General features: G+C 47.0%; 3 protein-coding genes across 4 annotated transcripts in view; 1 reads left to right on the forward strand and 2 right to left on the reverse strand.

The window, feature by feature from the left end:
* ARMH3 (armadillo like helical domain containing 3) overlaps positions 1-1597 on the reverse strand; it is a 57756-nt gene extending 56159 nt beyond the window's left edge. The window contains exon 1 of the mRNA XM_077258270.1: positions 1437-1597. The gene's annotated coding sequence lies outside the window, so the exon portion shown is untranslated. The remainder of the gene's footprint in view (positions 1-1436) is intronic.
* A 176-nt stretch (positions 1598-1773) lies between these two features.
* On the forward strand, positions 1774-12449 carry HPS6 (HPS6 biogenesis of lysosomal organelles complex 2 subunit 3). Its single transcript, XM_077258269.1, has 2 exons — positions 1774-2445; positions 8754-12449. Exons 1-2 carry the CDS (start codon positions 1891-1893, stop codon positions 10599-10601), a joined length of 2403 nt encoding a protein of 800 aa, XP_077114384.1. The 5' UTR covers positions 1774-1890; the 3' UTR covers positions 10602-12449.
* A 4671-nt stretch (positions 12450-17120) lies between these two features.
* Positions 17121-21511, reverse strand: part of LOC143769588 (prominin-1-A-like) — a 76954-nt gene continuing 72563 nt past the window's right edge. Inside the window, exons 20-25 of one of the 2 annotated variants that reach the window (XM_077258271.1) lie at positions 20962-21042; positions 20425-20493; positions 20171-20260; positions 19870-19982; positions 19140-19163; positions 17121-17621 (exon numbers count right to left, since the gene is read on the reverse strand). In XM_077258271.1, coding sequence (XP_077114386.1) covers positions 17570-17621; positions 19140-19163; positions 19870-19982; positions 20171-20260; positions 20425-20493; positions 20962-21042 — 429 coding nt within the window. In that variant the 3' untranslated portion in view covers positions 17121-17569. Of the gene's footprint in view, positions 17622-19095; positions 19164-19869; positions 19983-20170; positions 20261-20424; positions 20494-20961; positions 21043-21511 lie in introns of both variants that reach the window. The other variant, XM_077258272.1, reaches the window with a different exon arrangement.

Raw genomic sequence — 21511 nt, forward strand, 5'->3', positions numbered from 1 at the left:
CTTTGCTACATTTCTGTATCACTTTTACTCCAGTATCGGACTGATAAGTAAAGCTTTGCTGATCTTGTAACCTTCTCCTTTCTTGGTCTGGAGATATTTCTCTTCTATATGGTGCCATTGCTGTCTTATGACATTTCTCATCTGAGTGGTGCCATTGCTGGCTTATGACATTTCTCTTCTATATGGTGCCATTGCTGTCTTATGACATTTCTCATCTGTGTGGTGCCATTGCTGGCTTATGACATTTCTCTTCTGTGTGGTGCCATTGCTGTTTTGGGACATTTCCCTTCCATGTGGTGCCTTTGTTGTTTTGTAACATTTCTCTTCTGTGTGGTGCCATTGCTGTCTTGCGACACTTCTCTTCCATGTGGTGCCATTGCTGTTTTGTAACATTTTTCTTCTCTGTGGTACTATTGCTGTCTTGTGACATTATTCTTCTGTGTGGTGCCATTGCTGTTTTGTAACATTTCTCTTCTCTGTGGTACTATTGCTGTCTTGTGACATATTTCTTCTGTGTGGTGCCATTGCTGTTTTGTAACATTTCTCTGTGGTACTATTGCTGTCTTGTGACATTGTTCTTCTGTGTGGGGCCATTGCTGTCTTGCGACACTTCTCTTCCATGTAGTGCCATTGCTGTTTAGTAACATTTCTCTTCTCTGTGGTACTATTGCTGTCTTGTGACATTTTTCTTCTGTGTGGTGCCATTGCTGTTTTGTAACATTTCTCTGTGGTACTATTGCTGTCTTGTGACATTTTTCTTCTGTGTGGGGCCATTGCTGTCTTGCGACACTTCTCTTCCATGTAGTGCCACTGCTGTTTAGTAACATTTCTCTTCTCTGTGGTACTATTGCTGTCTTGTGACATTTTTCTTCTGTGTGGTGCCATTGCTGTTTTGTGGCATTTCTCTTACATATGGCACCATTGCGGACAGTGTGGAAAGAGAAGGGGTTTTATTTGGTAAGTAGGCCCTTTTACAGTCCCCCGTCTGTCGCACACCTGTGTAATGAAGGATCAGACCTACCTGTGGGTGAACTCTTGTTAATTTGCTAAACTTTAACTTTGCTCCCCACTTTCATTGGGGTGTACTCATTTTTGCAACACAGTCTTGCATGACCTTGATAGGAAAAATGACTTTTTCGGGTTGTAAAATAACAAAGCTTGCTCACAATCACCGGCTGGTAGAACAATATCCCACAGAAAATGCTGATTCTGAAGGGAAGCTAATCTGTTGGGGTGTACTCATTTAGAGATCACACCAGAGACTATAAGTGGTAGTAGGGATTGCTGGGACTTGTGGTTCTCCCTGACAGGAAGCCACACGCTGCCCGGCACGGTTCCCGGCCTACACCTCCCAGCACGGGCTCCGACCTCTGCCCCTTTCCCCGGCTCCTCCATAGAGCTCGGCCTCCACAGCCGGCCCCCCGCACACTACTCACCAGCACAGTATATCCCCCGACTGGCGGCACAAGCACCGCAGCTCCGGCCGGGCATCAGCCAGGATACAGGACTGGAACCCGGCAAGTGCAGGAAGAGGGGTGATCCCAGTCATGCTGCGGATGTCTCCTTCTCCCATCTACACACTGCCTCCCCTGTTTACAAGCTTCATGGTACATTCTAAAAGGACCACGCCCTCCAGGCCCGTCAACTGACGAAGACAAAATATTTTTTCCAAGCCACGCCTTCAGGTCTACAAAACCACGACGCCATTGGTCACTAGTCACGTGAGTCAAACCCTATTGGGCTGTACTGATCCAATCAGGTTAAATGTTGCTGAGCGCTCCGCCCCTCCCTCTACAGGTGATCCGGAAGTCAGGCGGGGGTTGGTCTCGTGATGAGGAGAAGAGGGAGCAGACGGGAGCGGACATGCCGGGATAACGGGCGCTGAGCGGGATGGCGCAGCTCGGGCCTCCGCTGCTGGCCTCGGATTACAAGGACTTCGGGCGGCAGCAGCTGCTGCGGGAGGCGCTCCATGCCCGGCCCGGGGACGGCCGGCTGTTCTGCAGCCCGGACCGGAGACACCTATTCCTCTGGCTGCTGCAGCAGAGGAGGCTGCTGTCCTTCCCGCGGCTGCCGGCGGAGACTCCGCTCCCCGGGGCGCACCTGGAGCAGAGCTGGGCGGCCCGGGACTCCCCGCAGCTGTGCGGGCTGCTCTTCCCGCAGTACTCCCCGCAGGACTGGCTGCTGTGCCTGGTGTGGGAGAGCGGCCGGGCGGACGTGTGGAGCCCTCCGCGGGGGGCCGGCGGCCGGACATGGCTCCTGCTGCGGAGCCTGGAGCTGTGCAACAGTCCGCGGGCCCGGGTGGTGGCGGTGACCGGCGGAGGAGGAGGAGGAGGAGAGCTGGTGTGGTGCGAGGAGAGAGCGCCGAGCAGGCCCGCAACACCGCAGCGTCCCGGGCGCTCCATGTACTGCGTGTGCCGGAGGGCGCTGCGCCTGTGTGCGAGACAGGTGAGCCCCCCCATATACTGTGTATATGTACTGTGCAGCCCCCCCATATATACTGTATATACAGCCCCCCAGCCGCTCCATGTACTGCGTGTGCCGGAGGGCGCTGCGCCTGTGTGCGAGACAGGTGAGCCCCCCCATATACTGTGTATATGTACTGTGCAGCCCCCCCATATATACTGTATATACAGCCCCCCAGCCGCTCCATGTACTGCGTGTGCCGGAGGGCGCTGCGCCTGTGTGCGAGACAGGTGAGCCCCCCCATATACTGTGTATATGTACTGTGCAGCCCCCCCATATATACTGTATATACAGCCCCCCAGCCGCTCCATGTACTGCGTGTGCCGGAGGGCGCTGCGCCTGTGTGCGAGACAGGTGAGCCCCCCACATATATACACTGTGCAGCCCCCCATATACTGTATATACAGCCCCCCGGCCGCTCCATGTACTGCGTGTGCCGGAGGGCGCTGCGCCTGTGTGCGAGACAGGTGAGCCCCCCACATATGTACTGTGCAGCCCCCCATATACTGTGTATATGTACTGTGCAGCCCCCCCATATGTACTGTATATACAGCCCCCCAGCCGCTCCATGTACTGCGTGTGCCGGAGGGCGCTGCGCCTGTGTGCGAGACAGGTGAGCCCCCCCATATACTGTGTATATGTACTGTGCAGCCCCCCCATATATACTGTATATACAGCCCCCCAGCCGCTCCATGTACTGCATGTGCCGGAGGGCGCTGCACCTGTGTGCGAGACAGGTGAGCCCCCCACATATATACACTGTGCAGACCCCCATATACTGTATATACAGCCCCCCGGCCGCTCTATGTACTGCGTGTGCCGGAGGGCGCTGCACCTGTGTGCGAGACAGGTGAGCCCCCCACATATATACACTGTGCAGCCCCCCATATACTGTATATACAGCCCCCCGGCCGCTCCATGTACTGCGTGTGCCGGAGGGCGCTGCGCCTGTGTGCCACAGGTGAGCCCCCCATATATACTGTGCAGCCCCCCATATACTGTATATATGTACTGTGCAGCCCCCCATATATACTGTATACAGACCCCAACCGCTCCATGTACTGCGTGTGCCGGAGGGCACTGCGCCTGTGTGCGAGACAGGTGAGCCCCCCATATATATGTACTGTGCAGCCCCCATATATACTGTATACAGCCCCCCCGGCCGCTCCATGTACTGCGTGTGCCGGAGGGCGCTGCGCCTGTGTGCAAGACAGGTGAGCCCCCCACATATATGTACTGTGCAGCCCCCATATATACTGTATACAGCCCCATATATACTGTATACAGCCCCCCCCGGCCGCTCCATGTACTGCGTATGCCGGAGGGCGCTGCACCTGTGTGCGAGACAGGTGAGCCCCCCATATATACACTGTATACAGCCCCCCATATACTGTATGTACTGTACAGCCCCCCCATATATACAGCCCCCTTCCGCTCCATGTACTGCGTGTGCCGGATGGCACTGCGTCTGTGTGCGAGACAGGTGAGCCCCCCACATATATACTGTGCAGCCCCCCATATACTGTGTATATGTACTGTGCAGCCCCCCATATATACTGTATACAGCCCCCCATATATATACTGTATACAGCCCCCCGGCCGCTCCATGTACTGCGTGTGCTGGAGGGCCCTGCGCCTGTGTGCGAGACAGATGAGCCCCCCCATATATACTGTGCAGCCCCCCATATAGTGTATATATGTACTGTGCAGCCCCCCATATATACTGTATACAGACCCCAACCGCTCCCATGTACTGCGTGTGCCGGAGGGCACTGCGCCTGTGTGCGAGACAGGTGAGCCCCCCATATATATGTACTGTGCAGCCCCCCATATATATACTGTATATACAGCCCCCCGGGCACTCCATGTACTGCGTGTGCCGGAGGGCGCTGCGCCTGTGTGCGAGACAGGTGAGCCCCCCATATATATGTACTGTGCAGCCCCCCATATATATACTGTATATACAGCCCCACGGGCGCTCCATGTACTGCGTGTGCCGGAGGGCGCTGCGCCTGTGTGCGAGACAGGTGAGCCCCCCACATATGTACTGTGCAGCCCCCCATATACTGTGTATATGTACTGTGCAGCCCCCCATATACTGTGTATATGTACTGTGCAGCCCCCCATATACTGTGTATATGTACTGTGCAGCCCCCCATATACTGTATATACAGCCCCCCGGCCGCTCCATGTACTGCGTGTGCCGGAGGGCGCTGCGCCTGTGTGCGAGACAGGTGAGCCCCCCATATATATACTGTGCAGGCAGCCCCCCCATATATACTGTATACAGCCCCCCATATACTATGTATATGTACTGTGCAGCCCCCCATATATATATACTGTATATACAGCCCCCCGGGCGCTCCATGTACTGCGTGTGCTGGAGGGCACTGCGCCTGTGAGCGGGGGAGGGGATGTACTGTGGAGATAGAGAGAGATGTATAGATATATATAGATATAGATATATATACACTATACAGCCCCCCATATATACTGTGTACAGGCCCCCCCCGGCCGCACCATGTACTGTGTGTGCTGGAGGGTGCTGCGCCTGTGTGCGAGACAGGTGAGCCCCCCATATATACTGTGCAGCCCCCATATACTGTATGTACTGTACAGCCCCCCATATATACTGTATATACAGCCCCCGGCCGCTCCATGTACTGCGGCGCTGCGCCTGTGTGCGAGACAGGTGAGAGAGGGAGGGGATGTACTGTGTACATGTATTTATGGGGGCGGTATATAACATCTCCTCCTCTTATTGGTCTCGCACACAGGCGCAGCACTCTCCGACACGCAGTACATGGAGCGGCCGGGGGGCTGTATACAGTATATATGGGGGGGCTGTATAGTACATGTATATATGGTTGGCTCCATATAATATGTGATTAAAATTAATAAAACAGATAGCAATCATTTAAAACAAAGATTAATTCCTTAGGGGTCCCCCACATAATGGGATTTGGGCGTATGTGCTTACAGAGCCATAGACTGAACTGGTGCCAACAGTCTGTGTGCGTCCTGATGTGCATCATTTTTGGGGGGTTAGTGATGTCTGGGTGTCACCATCAGTAGGAGTATAGACCTGAGAATGATGCAGGACAGAGCGCACCTTCACTACCGGCACCATGATAATGTAAGTGCCCCCAGGGGAGCCACATCCTGATTATCGGGTGCTCCCTCTGTGTGTAAATGGCCTCTGACCTTGCACAGCACCATCAGGGGGATGGTTGTAATACAATGGGGAATTTCTTGTAGTCTCGGAGCCTTTGTACTTTTAGGCTGTGTGCACACGTAGCAGATTTTTTGCGTTTTTTTCGCTATAAAAACGCTATAAAACCGCTAACATTAAGCATCCTATGTAACAGAATGCAATCCGCATTTTTTGTGCACATGCTGCATCTTTTTCCTGAGCGGAATCGCAATCCAGAAAAAAATGCAGCATGTTCATTAAAATTGCGGAATCGCGGCGATTCTGCACACATAGGAGTGCATTGATCTGCTTACTTCCCGCACGGGGCTGTGCACACCATGCGGGAAGTAAGCAGATCAAGTGCGGTTGGTACCCAGGGTGGAGGAGAGGAGACTCTCCTCCACGGACTGGGCACCATGTATTTGGTTAAAAAAAAAAAAGAATTAAAATAAAAAATAGCGATATACTCACCCTCTGGCGGCCCGACCTTCTCAGCGGCTTCCGTGGTGTGTGTGTGAAGCACCTGCGATGACGTCGCGGTCACATGACCGCGGGTCACGTGACCGCTACGTCAATGGAAGGTCCTGAACACACAGCATTAGGAACGGAAGCCGCTGAGGTGAGTATAACCTTTTTTTTTTATTATTATTTTTAAACATTCTATCTTTTACTATAGATGCTGCATAGGCAGCATCTATAGTAAAAAGTTGGTCACGCTTGTCAAACACTATGTGACAAGTGTGACCAACCTGTCAAACAGTTTTCCAAGCGATGCTACAGATCGCTTGGAAAACGCTAGCATTCTGCAAGCTAATTATGCTTGCAAAACGCTAGTTTTCTGCGGGTATATGCATGCAAATTCTGCATGCGATATACCCGCGGCAGGAGGCGCAGAATTTCCGCGGCAATTCTGCTACGTGTGCACTTAGCCTTAAGCTTTTTGTAAACCTTGATGTGTGGGTCCTGATTATCACTGCTAAGGTCCTTTTACAAACAAAGGCTGCAGAATAAGAATAAAGATATAAGATTCCATCACCTTCTATCTGCTTGCCTTATACACACAGTACTGGGCACAGCAGGTCAGAGGAGGGGGCGCAGCAGCCAAGTGTGTGGAGTCTACACACCCCATATAAAATGTCAGGTTTTTGTCATGTAAAAAAAATATTTTTTACCATTCTGTTAACTATAATCTGGTCAAATCCATTGAGTAACAAGCCAAAATAAATTTGGTGGGGAAAAAGTTGTAAAATGATTCTTCTTGGTGGTATGATTCCTTCAAGTCAAAACCCTGACATTTTAATAGGTGTCTTCATGACTTTTTATATTCACTACAGGTACAGCTTTGCGTGTAATTATATAGGACCGGGATTGATGGGTGCTGTGTAGTAAGAAGCATTTATCAATTAACAAAATACAAACTGTTAACAGTGAATGAGAGACATGTAATCTCATCACTATTTGGTGACTGCTCTTTGCCTTTATCACTTCTTGTCACTTACAGTGTGTGGGTGTGTTTCTTTTTTTGTTTTATTAAAGCTCTACAGGAGGTTATTCCAAACATCTTGGATCACTAACTTCCGATCATCATGAATGATGTGCAGTTCCGTCTGATCCCAGGCAGACTGGATCATGTGAGATCATCACTCCCAGGACTCCTAGTACTTAATGACATTGGATGTTTGGGGCCTTTCTCTGGCTGCTGAATAAACTAGGGGCCAATCAGACGAATCTGATATTACATGATGGATAAGTATCTAGCACTGGACACAGTATTAATCCTGACCACATCTCCATTTGCTGAAATGCAGGACCTTCCACCATGCTTTACTATTTCCTACAGACACACATTATTGTGCCGCTCTCCAACCTCTGGAGAACAAACTTCCTTTGGTTACTGCCAAATATTCACATTGTGACCAGTCAGTCCTTAGACTGTCAAAGATCGGGGGGGGGTTCTGCAATTCTTTAATGGAAACCACTTTGGGACAGACTTCACTGAACAGTAGATTGATTTAGTTGGGTACCGCTTGGTTGCTGCCAGTTCTGAGCTGATGGTACAGCTGGGCATTTGCATTAGAAGACAAGTAGCATGATGTGTCTGTCATCTGCTGCACTAAGTTTCCTTGGTTGACCACTGCGTCTACGGTCCTCAGTGTTGGCTATTTCTTGGAGTCCTTCATGCTGAGAGATGCAGGCAAACTATTATCCATCATGTAATATCAGGGAGGCGTCCGATTTTTCTCCAAATTTGATTCTGCAATCGGATGACGACACCCAGACATCCAGCCAATGTGATTAATAACGAGCAGTCCTGGGGAGGATGATCCGGCCCCCGCAGTGCCCTGATCACACATCATCTAGTCTGTCAGGTGGATCCGCACAAGCCTCATACACAGAAGATCTGGGGTCAGTTCTCCCAAGATGCTTGGAACATCCTCTTGCTGAGTTCCTTAATAAACAATGTACATATGACAAGAAGTGATGAACACAAATGGCGGTCACCAAATACTGATGGTTTTTTTTTAGATTTCTCTTTTGTTCATTCACTTTCCATTTTGTTAATTGATAAACTATGGACACTATTTCTGAAAGCATTTTTTATTCTGAAGCATTTGTTGTACACCTGCCTAAAATCTTTGCACAGTATAGAATATGTTGGAGCTCCCTCACCTTATGCCTGTAGCTTGTGCCCCCTCATGTAGCCTGACCTATAGGGCATCTGCCCCATCCTCCTGATATGTGACTGGCCCTGTAGACCATGCCGTCCTTCCATATGTCGCTGCCTCCCCCTATGTCCCGTCTTATACGTACTGCTGTCCTGTAGAGCTGGTGGAGTTGACTAATTTAGTCTTGCCAAAGAAGTAATGAAGAGCTTTTACTGATACATGTTGATGGGAGCCACTGTGGAATAACACTGATTTCTGACCCCATGGGAACACAAATCCACATTAGCTTTGGAGATATGCAAGCCCTTTAAAGAGTTACCATTTTTACCTACGTGTTGTAAGCACAAGTTCTAGCGCTGTCTTTGCTTGTCTCGGTATCATCGTGAAGAGTTTCTGAACAATCTTCTCTTTTTCTGTCTTTTGGACCACAGGTGACCTTGGGCAGCATGAAGATCGTCCTCCATCACAGCCCCTTGTACTCTATGCTCTCCTCCTCCAACCACGTCTTCATGATTCCAGTCAGTGACTCTCATCATCCTCTTCTCATATATTCCCTCCTGGATGACCAGATGACCATGACCACCCCAACCACAGGGCTCCTCCATAGCAAGGCTCTCGCTGAGGGTGACTATAAGAAGATGCTTCTGGAATACGCCGGCTTACTGTCTTCTCAAATGGCCTCCGCAATCCAGCATGTGGTGGTTACCGGGGACGGGCAACTGCTGCTGATGACCACCACTGGGCGGATATATCTGGTGAATGAGGATGGGGCTGTGAGATGGATCTTCGATATCGAGCTTGTGGCGGAGGCTCAAGTTAAAATGCAGATATTTGGGCAGACGTTGGCTTGTGCTGTGGATAAAACTGTCTTCCTCATAGAGCTCAATACCGGGAGACTCCTGGCAAAGCAGCTGCTCCACGTCGATGAAGTGTTCTTCCTGCGGGTATTGGATACTGAAGATGTCCAGCTGCTCACAAGAGATGGCATCTATACCATGAGCTCTACCACCGGCCCCGAAGACGATGGCAAGTCTGAGCCCTCATTGTTGGATATGGTCTATGAGGAGGCCTGTAAGTACTACCAAAGAAGAAGCCTGAGCAACACCAAGTTGACAGTGGCGGAGTTAAAGAAAGGGGAGATATTCCAAGCCCCCATCACCCTGTCTGCCATCCTAAACCACTACCAGAAAGATGGCAAATCCATGGACCAAGCGCAGTATGCGGATCTGATGGGCAACATAAGCAATGAGCTGCAAAGCTTCATCAGTCTGGAGCGCCTCAAGACCTGCATCATTACCGTGTCCAGAGACGACATCGAGAAGTACTGCGAGGAGCTGGTGGATCACGAGGTCACTCGGCTCTTCCAGACCGATATGGACCGGGACTGCCTTGTGTATTTTAACTCCTTGTTCCGCACCTTTCCAAAGGCGGCTTGGATGTCCGTAAGGAATAACTTTCAGTTTCTTCAGAACGGAGACGGTAAACTCGTCATCCGAGCCACCGCCGACTTATGGAAGAAGGTGCTGAGTCCGCTCCCGACGGGGTCTAGGGACAGCTCTCCTAACGGGGTGTACCCACTTTTCGAGGTAGTCTGTCAATCACTGTGCACCTTTAAACCTAAGTGGCTTCCTGTTTTTGTCGAGCATGCCCAGGACTGCGCTGGGCTAGCCTGGAACTTTACGCCCAAAGATAACTGTGAAGGTGCGCCCCTGTATAAAAGGGCCTTATCTGTTCTGCGGAAGTGGAAGAAAAACACTAATATGGACCTGGAGGTGGACATCTTGCTGTGCAGCGGGCGGCCACAGGCCATCGTCCAGGCCATACATGTACTCATCGGCCTACAACAATGGTCACGGGTGATAGAGGAGACGCTGAAGTTTTCGCGGCTCAGTCCCCGCATCACTAAGGACATTTTCATCACCCTCCTGACGGAGTTCGTCAGGCACCGGCACCTGGACTCTTACATCGAAGAGCTGTGCGAGATCTGTCCAGAAGACGTGACGGCCACTGACATCTTGAGGATTGTCCTACATAATCTACCCACACTTGAGTCTAATCCTCTTCCAATCTGCTGCGGCGCGGAATATCTGACGATCGGGTTACTCAAACCTATCCTAAATAAAGTGCTGCAGAACCAGATGAGAAGGGACGGGAAGTTCCCAACGCTAACGTTTCCTCCGGCCGCTCCGCAACGGGCTGGCATGTGTGTAACCGATAGTCCTGTACAGAACGGAGACGAGCCGTCGCCCACCGACATCTACTCCCCCTATGCTTTATAAGTTATTGCATTATTTATGTCGTCGTAGTGGGGGTCTCATTACTAAAGGGCTCTGCTGCTTGCTGTGAGGTTTTGTTTTCAGCTTCCGTTGCATCCTTGTCCTAATCGCTCGCAATCTGAACAAAAATTCGGGTCAGTGAAAGGCCCGGACGTTACAGCCAAAATGGTGACAGTATTAAATGGGGGATCCAGACTTGGGCAGCCACAACATATGTCTAAATGACTGGTACATGAGGCTCTGACCCCCAGACCTATCCCTAGAATGGGGGTCCCTATACCCCAGTATTGCACAGTGGGGTTGCTGTGTTAATTACCTCTATGGGAGTTCTACTTGCGATTACAATGAACGCTTTCTGTAACTCTCATGAAAGTGAACGTAGAGAATTTAGAGAGCCCTAGAGGTTCACAAACCCTTCTGCCCTCGACTTCCGCCTGGATCTGGTGGTCGTCTCGCCCATTAAATAAAAACAGTAAATTTCCAAGGAGGGATCACCCATGCTAATGTCAATCTCCTCCATTTTGTCAGTGTTCTGCTTTTTATTAGTTTCCTATTAGATGTTTACAGCAGAGACAGAACCCCTGCAATGAGATAAATGGCAATAGCACAGGAGTGGGATATTTATGGCCTATTGTTGTCACATTGTGGGGGTCCGACCCCACCCGATTGCTTGATTAATGGGGTCTGCGTCCTCATTGTTCTGAGCCCCTTTAAAAACGGATGCATTACTCTTTTATGACATGTGGACAAAGTGCTCCCTCTAGTGGTGGCAGCGGGCAGACACCTGTATGTGCGGAGGATTTGGAGCTCTGTGTCAGAAAAACAAAGCTCTGAACACAAATATCTGGTAAATTTAAACCCAAAAGAACAAAATGGTGTTGATTTTCGGAAAGTCACTTTTAATGTATTTGTCGGAGACTCTAATTGTTCGGCCTCTGATGGCGTGACTGCTGCCGGTCAGTCTTTGCTGGTGTCACGGAGACAATCCAGCATTGATCTGACTCGTGAGACCATAGACTGACAATATGTGACCTTTGTATGTCGGGGGTCTTCTGATCAAGTTTAGATTTGCTCTGATGGAAGGGCAGGGTTGGACCCCCTTGGCGGTACCCAACCTTTTCGGTACCCAACCTTTTCTCTTTTTTTCCTCATCAGTATTGTTAATTTTTTTTTTAAGTGTTTTATGGAAATAAAGATCAATAGTTGTATTGCAGCAATTCCAGAATTTCCTATTTCAATTCCTTGCTGTTTTCAGGATCTCTGCTTGCTGCCGGGGGAACGCTTGTAGTCCGGTTTATATTATGGGGCTTTAGAGGTCTACAAATACATATACATTTCACAGCTGAGGGTGTGTTACAGTTGCATCCATCCTACACAATCAATGCATCAGAGTCTCTACCTGCACTGATACATTGTAGCAAACCATCATGGTAGAAAAGTATATGCTACATATAGAGGGTTCACAGACTGGTCTCACTGGCAACAAACCCTCAGTTGTAAGAAGTATTAGGTCTGGTTTAGATCACTGACAGCAAGCAGAGGTCTTGGAAGATGGCGAGGAATTAATACATAAAGCTGTTTATTTACGTGAAGCCCCCAAACTGCTGTTCATGGACGTGGGCTCAACTGAAGACTGTTACCGTCCGACTATTCTGAGATCTCAACAATATGGATTCCCAGAGACCACCATACAATACTAATTGCACTCGTCTTCCTGTTCTACGAGGGTCCGCTGGGGGCTGTGGCTGTGCATAGCAGCATGCGGTGCAGCGCGGCAGCTTGTAGATGATGCACATTTTTAATATTTCAGTGTTTTATGGTATTATGATCAATAAATACTTTTAAATGTAAGTTTCTAGATGTGTGGTGATTGTCCGCAGCCTGTTCCTTTTAAGAGTGCGGTGGTCTCCATCATGCAGCAGGCAGGGCATGACGATGAGAGTTGTGGGTTTTGCATTATGGGTCGGGGTAATGGCTTATGGCTTCCAACCATGCACAACATAGGTTTTTAGCTCTGTCACAACATGGAGCGCAGCTCTGGGGTATAAACTGCAGCTCTGCTAAGTGGAATACTGTACCAACAATGATTTATTACATAGGCGGAGGAGATCCTGCGTGTCCCTGCTTATGATGGAGGCATGAAATATGACTAGTCTCTAGAGCAGGACTGCAGAGACCACAACTCCCAGCATGCCCTGTTATTAGACTGTTGGGAGGACGTAATGTGACCTTCCCCCAAGGAGAAGATAATGGCTTTCCAGGAAATGTGACCAGAAATCAATTGCCGGGAACTGCTGTCGGGAAGAACGGTTCTGAGTGCTGGCGGATAATGTGCGCGGATCGATGCAGCCGGACTGATGACTGCTCCTGGGTCTGAGGGTCCCGACCTGTCCGGCACCGCGGCCCATCAGACATACCGCGTGGACTGCGAACATTCCTCCAACATTCTGCCACCTCTCTGCCACATTCCCGGCTCTGATCGCACAGCAAGAACCTACTTACAGGAAAAAGGATTGTGTGCTTTGCAGGGTTTTTTTTTTTTTTTTTTGCACAATGGAGCATGTCGCTTCTTTCCACATTTTTCAACAATTGAAATTAATGAGTTGTGAAAAAAATGCTGAAAAACGCAGGTATCGGGTTTTACGGTGTATTTTTTGTTTGTACCAAAACCTGAATCTATGGAATAGTACTTTTCTCTTGTGCATGGTGCAAAAAAAATATATATATAACATGCCAAAACTGCAAGAGAAACAAAAGAAAACCTGTTTGTTTTTTTTCCTGCAGCTTCTTCCTGCCAAGTGATCAGGTTTTGCTGCTGAATAAAACCACCCAGTGTGAACTTGCCCTTATTCTGTGGCTACACCGCGACTTTGACATTTACAGAAATCGCTGCTTTAATCCTAAGAACAAACAAGTGGCAAAAAAATCGAAACGAGTTGGACTTTTTTCTTAACACATTCATCAATTTGCGACTTTTTAAAAAAAAAAAAAAAAAAAAAAATCACAATTAATGCGCTCCTAACCCCCCCAGTAGTAATTTTCATCTACGGCATAATATTTTGAGCCAATTTTACAACCTGTTAGACAGCGAGCATTTTTGATTATGTGCCCAGATGGAGTCATAGGATTCTCCATGTTGTACCTAACATTATATGGAATCATGGTCTTAACTTTTTTGGGGATATTCCTCCGCAAGGCAGAAGTGTGGACTCTCCAGCTCCTCCGGAAGTCGCAGTTTATGTGTGACATATATAATAAAATGGGGGATTTTATAAACAGTGTAAAAAGCATTCTGGAAATTCCTAGAGGCGAGAAGACAAGAGGATGAGTGTGGGGATCTACGGAACGACCATTTTTTTTACGTGGTGCCTCGACGTCGTCTTCTGCATAAGGCGGATGATGTGCGACCGCGCAGAGTAATGGGGTGCGATAGGAGCCATGCGGTGTTTTATCAAAGCTGATGAAGGGAAGCGGGAAAATATGACTCCATGCTTACAGAAGCTGCGCCACTCAGCTGGGTATATTATATCACCCCAGAAAGCATTGAAAGGAAGTAGATATTAAAGGGAGTTTGTCAGCACAAAATGACTGTTCAAACCAAGCACAGGCGCTTGGTGCATCATGGCGTGGCCAAACAGTAAGGCTATGTGCACACGTTGCGGATTTTGCTGCGGGTCTGCAGCAGCTTTCCATGCGTTTACAGTACAATGTAAACCTATGGAAAATGCAATCCGCAGTGCCCATGCTGCAGAAAAAAACGAGCGGAAACGCTGCGGGTTACATTCCGCATCATGTCTATTCTTTGAGCAGATTCCGCTGCGGTTTACACCTGCTCCATAATAGGAATCCGCAGGTGGAATCCGCAGGTAAAACACAGTGCCTATTACCTGCGGATTTCTCAAATCCGTTGCGGAAAAATCCGCAGAGCTCAAAACTCCGTGTGCACATACCCTTAGGTGCATCTTCTCGCCTACTTGTTTTCCACCGTCATCTTCCTTTATTGACAGCTCTAGTGTTACAGAGAGGGAAACCAAGGCGGTGGGAAGGTGCGGTGAACCGCTCAGCCATGGCGAGTGTGCAGCGAGTGCCTGTGCTTGGTTTGGCCAGTGCAGTCATTTTATGCTCACGGTTGTTTTAAATGCATTGGAAACATTTATTTATTTTAGAAAATGGGTTAAAATAACTGTTATAGTCTCCTTACCAGTCCCAAAACCCTATTTAAAAAAACAAACATTCTAAAACTATCCTGGGCTTTTTTTTTTTTTTTTTTTGTAATAAAACATACTGGCCGAACTCCGACTTTAAAGCCCAACGATTTAGCTGTGCCTGCTGTTACTCAATGTTTATTTATTTTTCACACTAAACTGTAAATATTGATGAGTTGGTAATTGGCGAAGTGTAGGATGTTTGGCCCATATAAACTTACGAGTGCTCCCCAGACAAACAAGTGTTCGTTCTTTGGATAATCGGATTGTTTTATGGCGTCAAAGAAAAAGGAAAAAAACCAGCAGCAACACCTCGCCCCAGTGTGCTGAGTTGTGACCAACGGCACTGCTCACCACTGACCCAGAACATCTGTAAAACACACCGTGGATTTTAGGCAAGACTGGAAAGGACGGGGCGACGTCTCCATCCTGCCTTCGTTATACATTGTATTGTTAGGACCTCTCCTAATTACAAGGCACAATGGCTGCCTCCCAAGTAGAGGCGATGACTCCTCTATGAGAGGTGGATTAAAAAAAAAAAAAATCAAACAAGGAAATTCAGTATGTGGCTTCCCCTGCTCGAGGTTTCGGTAAGTACCTGGCACTAAACCCTGCAGGTCCAGTCTGTGAAGGAAGCGTTTCCCTGGGCCGAGCGCGGTGTCTTAGCTGAACCATCCTCCCTGCCAATCTTGGATAATCGTACAAGGGTCATTATTGGTAATTTATATGATCTACACGTCCGAAGCCTCCAATCACCTGCTGACCGGTGACACAGACTTGTCGAAGCCGCCCGTCATATCTGCAGGTCACAATCTGATTTGAAGACGTGAAAACAACCAGAAATGAGGTTACTGAAGCCTCTACACACCTTCAATAGCTGTTCCCAATCGACAGACGCCATCGCTCCTGATTCTAATCATAGCATCTGGTTCATATCATCATGGATGAAGCGGTGGGGAAAGTGCCATAAGGAGCCGTACTTGCCATCGGTACGATGGGGACCCCAATTTTGGTGCAGTGTCCCCAGCCTCATGGTGGATCCCATACTGTCCCTGCCTTACGTACATGTTCTTTCCATATTTCTCATGGATAAAACTCGTGAATATCCGTAGACAAAAAGGTTCATCTATTTTTCGGCAAGTTGATCCTTAACACAGGTCAAAAAAAAATGGACACGTCTTACTTTTTTTCCGCAGCTACTTGGTCTGCAGAAAACCCAGACATAAACCCAATATAGTCATAGAATGTTAGACTTGGAGGGGACCTCCGGGGTCCTCGTGTCTGACCCTTGATCAATTCAGGATTCACTAAACCATCTCAGACAGATGTCTCTCCAGCCTCTGTTTGAAGACTTCCATTGAAGGAGAACTCACCACCCCTCGTGGCAATCAGATGGAACATGTGAACAATCTGTTCCGCAAAATTTTTCAGACAGCACTCAGATGGAGTCCTAGGACTTTCCATTTTTCACTGGTAGGAGAAGTTTGAGAAACCTCCAGCAGTTTTTGTTTTTCTTTTGCATGTATGAAAAAAAAAAAAAAATGTAACAGTTAAAACAAACCAAACACTGATTAAGATCTGATCCAATGCAATGATGGAAATCAGTTATTTTTTTTTTCCTTCTATGTGATTCACAAAAATTAAACTTTCGTCTAAACTGAACATTCCTCCTGCGCAAATTTTCTGCCATTTCAAAAGCAAAAACAACAATTGCGTATTTGTGCAGTTATTGAATTAGTGCAATTATGGAGGTTAATATAACTAAGGGCTCATGCCGGCGGCTGGGCAAATCGGACATTGTCATGCTCGGGTCCGGGAGCCGCGGTCCGTCCGTGCATTAGCGACCTGTGCCCGGATCAATTGCTACGGACGTATGCCAAGAATCTACGCCCGCACGCACCTCCTACAAATATGATTGCTACTCCCGCTCGTTATTGCATCGTCATCCCCTCTGTGTCTTCCTATTCGGCCTCCAGTCGCAGTTTTGATGGTTTTCACTAATGAAATCTGATCTGTGGATGAGGATCACATGAGGCGTCATGGACGGGGAAGTAGCCGCGTCACAATCAGCCCGTTCTTACTGGAAGACAATGAGACTCTGATAGGAACGTGCCCGCGGCGTCATCCTCCATCGGTTACATTCCACGCGTTTCACAATTAACACTCGGACAGAATTTGTAGTCAGAAGAGGGAGAGAAGAGCGGATTTCCATCCAAAAATAGGTAACAAGGAAAAGTTGTAGTAAACTTCACACAGTTCCGATGCTGCAGACGCATTATTCATGGGTCGCGGTGCAGTAAAATAATCACACAACAACTTTTCTATGCAAAAGATGCACTTTATCGAGAACACTTTTGCAAATAACTTAAATCACATTTTTACAATTAAAAAAAAGACCAAAAATAGAGAAGAAAATATTTTACATCTTGTATAAAAAAAAAAATCATTTTCACAGGTCGGTGGCGCCAGGACACCGTCAGTAGAATTTACAGTTATTGGTGGCCGGAGCGGCACCGTACAGCTATACAGGAGGACCCTCCACCGCACAAATCAGAAATCAGGACCGGATTTTTTTTCTTGTCCGTGGGTTCTTCTCACCCACAATGTAATTCTTCAGTCAAAAGTAAAGGGATCGGAAAATCAACATAGAATTCATCAATAAATACGCCCTCTCGGAAAGGAAAGCACAGGGAGTCTCTGGGAGGGCGGTGTTATGGTACACAGTGCACTGTAGTGTCTTGTTCATCACCAATGGGGGCGAGCGCATCAGGATTTTGCAGTCGCGCGAGGAATTAGGAACTGCTGGGATGTGGACGCCCTGCAAGGAAATACGTGGGTAATTATGGCAAGTTTCACAAACAAAAACAAACAATTTTTGCAATTGGGTTTCATGAAAAACGTTGCACATTTTGCCTTCTGTAGCCTCCACGTCGCACTGTCTGTTCGCTGCAGAAGGAGTTAACTTAGAATCGGTTAGTGAGCGCCTTAAGGCAGTTTGTGACTTTTTTCTGAGCTTCTCTCAGATGATTTATGATAAATTGTGACCACATCACAGCTGGATGTGCAGGAAACAAAGGGCCTGTAAAAGCCAAACTGTGCAAAGACTAATGAAACCACATTGCAAAAATATGTTTGCGCCCAAATACATGTAATTTAGTAAAAAAGTTACCAAAAGTGGACAACCCCTTTAAGACAGTCTTAAAGGAACTATGCAAGGTATAAGGCGGCGGTGCAGCACGATCGGTACCATTTAAGTCCCGTTGTAGAAGTAACACAGTATTTTAGTGTTATCTAGAGCGCCCCTTTAACTTGCCCCTAAACATTTGTGTCCTGGAAGGTGCGCCAACCTCTTATTCCAAACATTAGTATTGGACCCCATAATTCATGCTTTGCGCATCAATGAGATCCCGGCTCTCCTGTTCAATGTCCCCTTTAAAGAAAAAATTGAGTTGAGCGTTACAGGGCGAAACGCTGATGACAAGAGTCCAGAGATCAGGCCTCGGGATATAATAATTAATGGCGCTCCGCCTGCCCCGGGCCGACCGCCAAACCGCTGCCTACATATAACCTAATAACACAGAACAACAGGGGAATTCAGACCGGAGGGCGGAGGCCGTCACCGCACCGAAAACCCGGGAATTTCCCAATTGGCTTTTATCCATTTCTTTTGTAAAGGAGGATGATGACAAGGACTCTAGCGCCTCCTACTGGAAGTAGGAATCCTAAACGTCAATATCGACCCTTTAACTAGCAGTTAAAAGCTCACAATTCCAGGGGGGTTTTTTGATCGAGTGAGTGCACCAAATCAAGGAGACGCGTCGGATTTTGATCCGAAACATGGATGTAACTTATTTTTTTTTTACAGGAAGTAACAAAAAGCATCAAGTGAATGAAATTTCAAAAATCTGATTTTTGTTGCTAATGTTGTTTAAAAAAAAAAAACTTTAATTTTTGGATAATTCAGTTATCAACATGTCATCATCAAAATGCTGGAAAATTTGCATTTCCACCAAGTGATCAAGAATCAACGGCACCATGTAATTAACCCTTCTCCTCCCTGGAGGCAGGACAGTGAGGAATAAGTACATCTGCAGACTGCCCTCTAGTGGCGAGACAGGAAATTGCATCTACTGCAATCAAGCCTCGAGGATATTCGTCACCGCCGCGACGCGCGCCGTTATGTCGTGTCCCCCATTGTGCATTGTCATAACACAGGTTAAATCGTGAGACAGACCGGGGGGGCTTCAAATAGTTACATGTTGAAATAGTATTGTTAACATAAGCAAGCCTACCCCAAAATGATAGAAATGGTACAGAACATGCGCGTAGCACTTACATCTCCATGTGATTATTGGGATTTCTGTGGAAAGAAGACATAATATTACAAAAAAAAAAAATAAAACACAAAAATGACTATATAAATGTGATATAAGATCTAGCTGCCGACCATCACACCGACTCCCCCCAAAAGACACGACTGCATCTCTGCATGTAGGGGAGGAGATAAATGATTGCCGGCACTTATCCCAACATGGGAGACATTGCCATATTCGATTGTTGTCAGATTAAAAATGGAATGGGCACCCCCCCCCCCCCAAAAAAAAAAAAAAGTTAAATTCGTGTATACAGCTCCTGTGAAGATCTTTTTGTCTCCATGGTAACAGACTACAATTGTGTGGTCTGATTTTGCAGTGGCCTTATACCGCGCCTGTGATTTCTACATCGAGAGGCGACGTGGTATCAGCGGGTCTGGGTGTTGCCATTGTGCCCTATTCTAATTAATAGGACGGGTGTAAGATACCTGGGAACGGAGGTTGATGCAGAAGTAAGAGACACTTAATTTCGCCTTCTTTCTTTGCTAAAATACAGATAGCGGGAGGATAAAAAATAAGACTATTGTCTAAACTAAAGAAAGGGCAGGGCCAGATGGAGCAGCAGACGGGCGAAACGCTGCCCAGCTCAATGGCTGACTGGCCCGGAGCTTCTGCCACTGAGTCGTCTGTTCCTGCCCTAATTGTATTAGTGATACTTTCGGAACCATGCGTCAACAGGTCGCAATTCCTTACTCGTAGATATCCGAGGTTTTCATCCTCCTGTAGTGTTTCGCCAGTTTCACTGCTGTGATAATGCTGGTAAGGAAGAAAATCGTGCACCAGCCCAGGCTGAACCAGAAGGCATTCTAGGAAGAAGAAGAAAACAATCAGCGAGCGCTGCAAAAAATAACCAAAAACATTGACGGTCGGCCAAGTGATCCAGAGCAAGCCGCTTATAGAGGGCTTGCTCCCGATCAGACCAAAACGGCGATATGCCCCACTACAGAGACTGGCCATTACAGGGGCCACCACAGGTACACGTCAGTATTCTTACCAGTGAGTCCACCAGATACTGGCACCCAATAACCTCCGCAGAATTCAGGGCGCCGGCCAGGGGTCCGCACCGAGCCAAATTCTGGGTCAGCTAATGAAATAAAAGGATACAGTAAATCAAAAGAAATCAGCTGCCGGATTTATATAAGGAAAAGAATGAAATGTCTCCATTTATTGCTAAACTACTTTTTTACTTTTTGCAATATTATAAAAACTTTAAATGAGATGGAAACAATGATAAACGACCCCGCTCACCATGGTCTTCGCCCAATCAACGTACGACGTAAAGTATCCCACGATGGTGTTTAGATAGTTTATGGTCTCCTGCATTTATAAAAGGAGAGAGAAAATTATATTCCATCAATTTATGGCTTCAGGAAAGCTCGGCCATAGGGCATGAAGGGAGTGGAGGGCGAGTGCGGCCCCCTATGATCTTAGGATCAGATCCCAGTGATCTGGAAGTAACTTGCTACTTTGGGAACAAACTGTTTAGGTTCCATGTTGTGTAATACTGATGGGCCATTGTTGAGTTATGGACCACAGGATCTCATAACCATAGGATCTAATAGGGCAATAATGCGCGTGGAGAGGGAACGACCACTTTAAAGTACATCTACCCTGGAGATACCCAAAGTATCAGACCTGTGCGTACGACAGAAGTCCAGCGGGGAGGGCAGTATATGTTATTGCCCAATACATTGCCGGTTTCTATGCCATAAGGTTACATTGGCGGGTGCAGGATCTGAGGCTGCACGGTTATATACATATATATATTTCGAACACAGAACTTACATTCTTTACAATGGCAACCACTTGGGTGTCCACAAAGGTCTGGGCTGCACTGATGCTTTTAAGTGTTGAATTTAAGGCGTGCTACAATGAAAAAAAATTATATATATTCGTAATATTTATATATACTTTTTTTTATTATACATATATATTATATACACACACATATAATATATTATATTTAAAATCATAATAAGTATGTGTATAAAAAGTTTTAAATATAAAAATATTTTTTATATATATATATATATATATATATATATATATATATATATATATATATATATATATATATATATATATATATATATATATATATATATATATACACACACACATATACATACACACACACAGTGGGGCAAAAAAGTATTTAGTCAGTCAGCAATAGTGCAAGTTCCACCACTTAAAAAGATGAGAGGCGTCTGTAATTTACATCATAGGTAGACCTCAACTATGGGAGACAAACTGAGAAAAAAAAATCCAGAAAATCACATTGTCTGTATTTTTATCATTTTATTTGCATATTATGGTGGAAAATAAGTATTTGGTC

This window comes from Ranitomeya variabilis, chromosome 4, assembly GCF_051348905.1.
Source record: "Ranitomeya variabilis isolate aRanVar5 chromosome 4, aRanVar5.hap1, whole genome shotgun sequence".
In the NCBI taxonomy this organism is placed as follows: Eukaryota; Metazoa; Chordata; class Amphibia; order Anura; family Dendrobatidae; genus Ranitomeya; species Ranitomeya variabilis.

What these genes read in the sequence shown, in the direction of transcription:
- HPS6 (XM_077258269.1), top strand. Translation starts at nt 1,891, where the DNA reads ATGGCGCAGCTCGGGCCTCCGCTGCTGGCCTCGGATTACAAGGACTTC. An exon ending in TGCGCCTGTGTGCGAGACAG is followed by an intron (nt 2,446 to 8,753) that starts GTGAGCCCCCCC and finishes TTTGGACCACAG; the next exon opens with GTGACCTTGGGCAGCATGAA.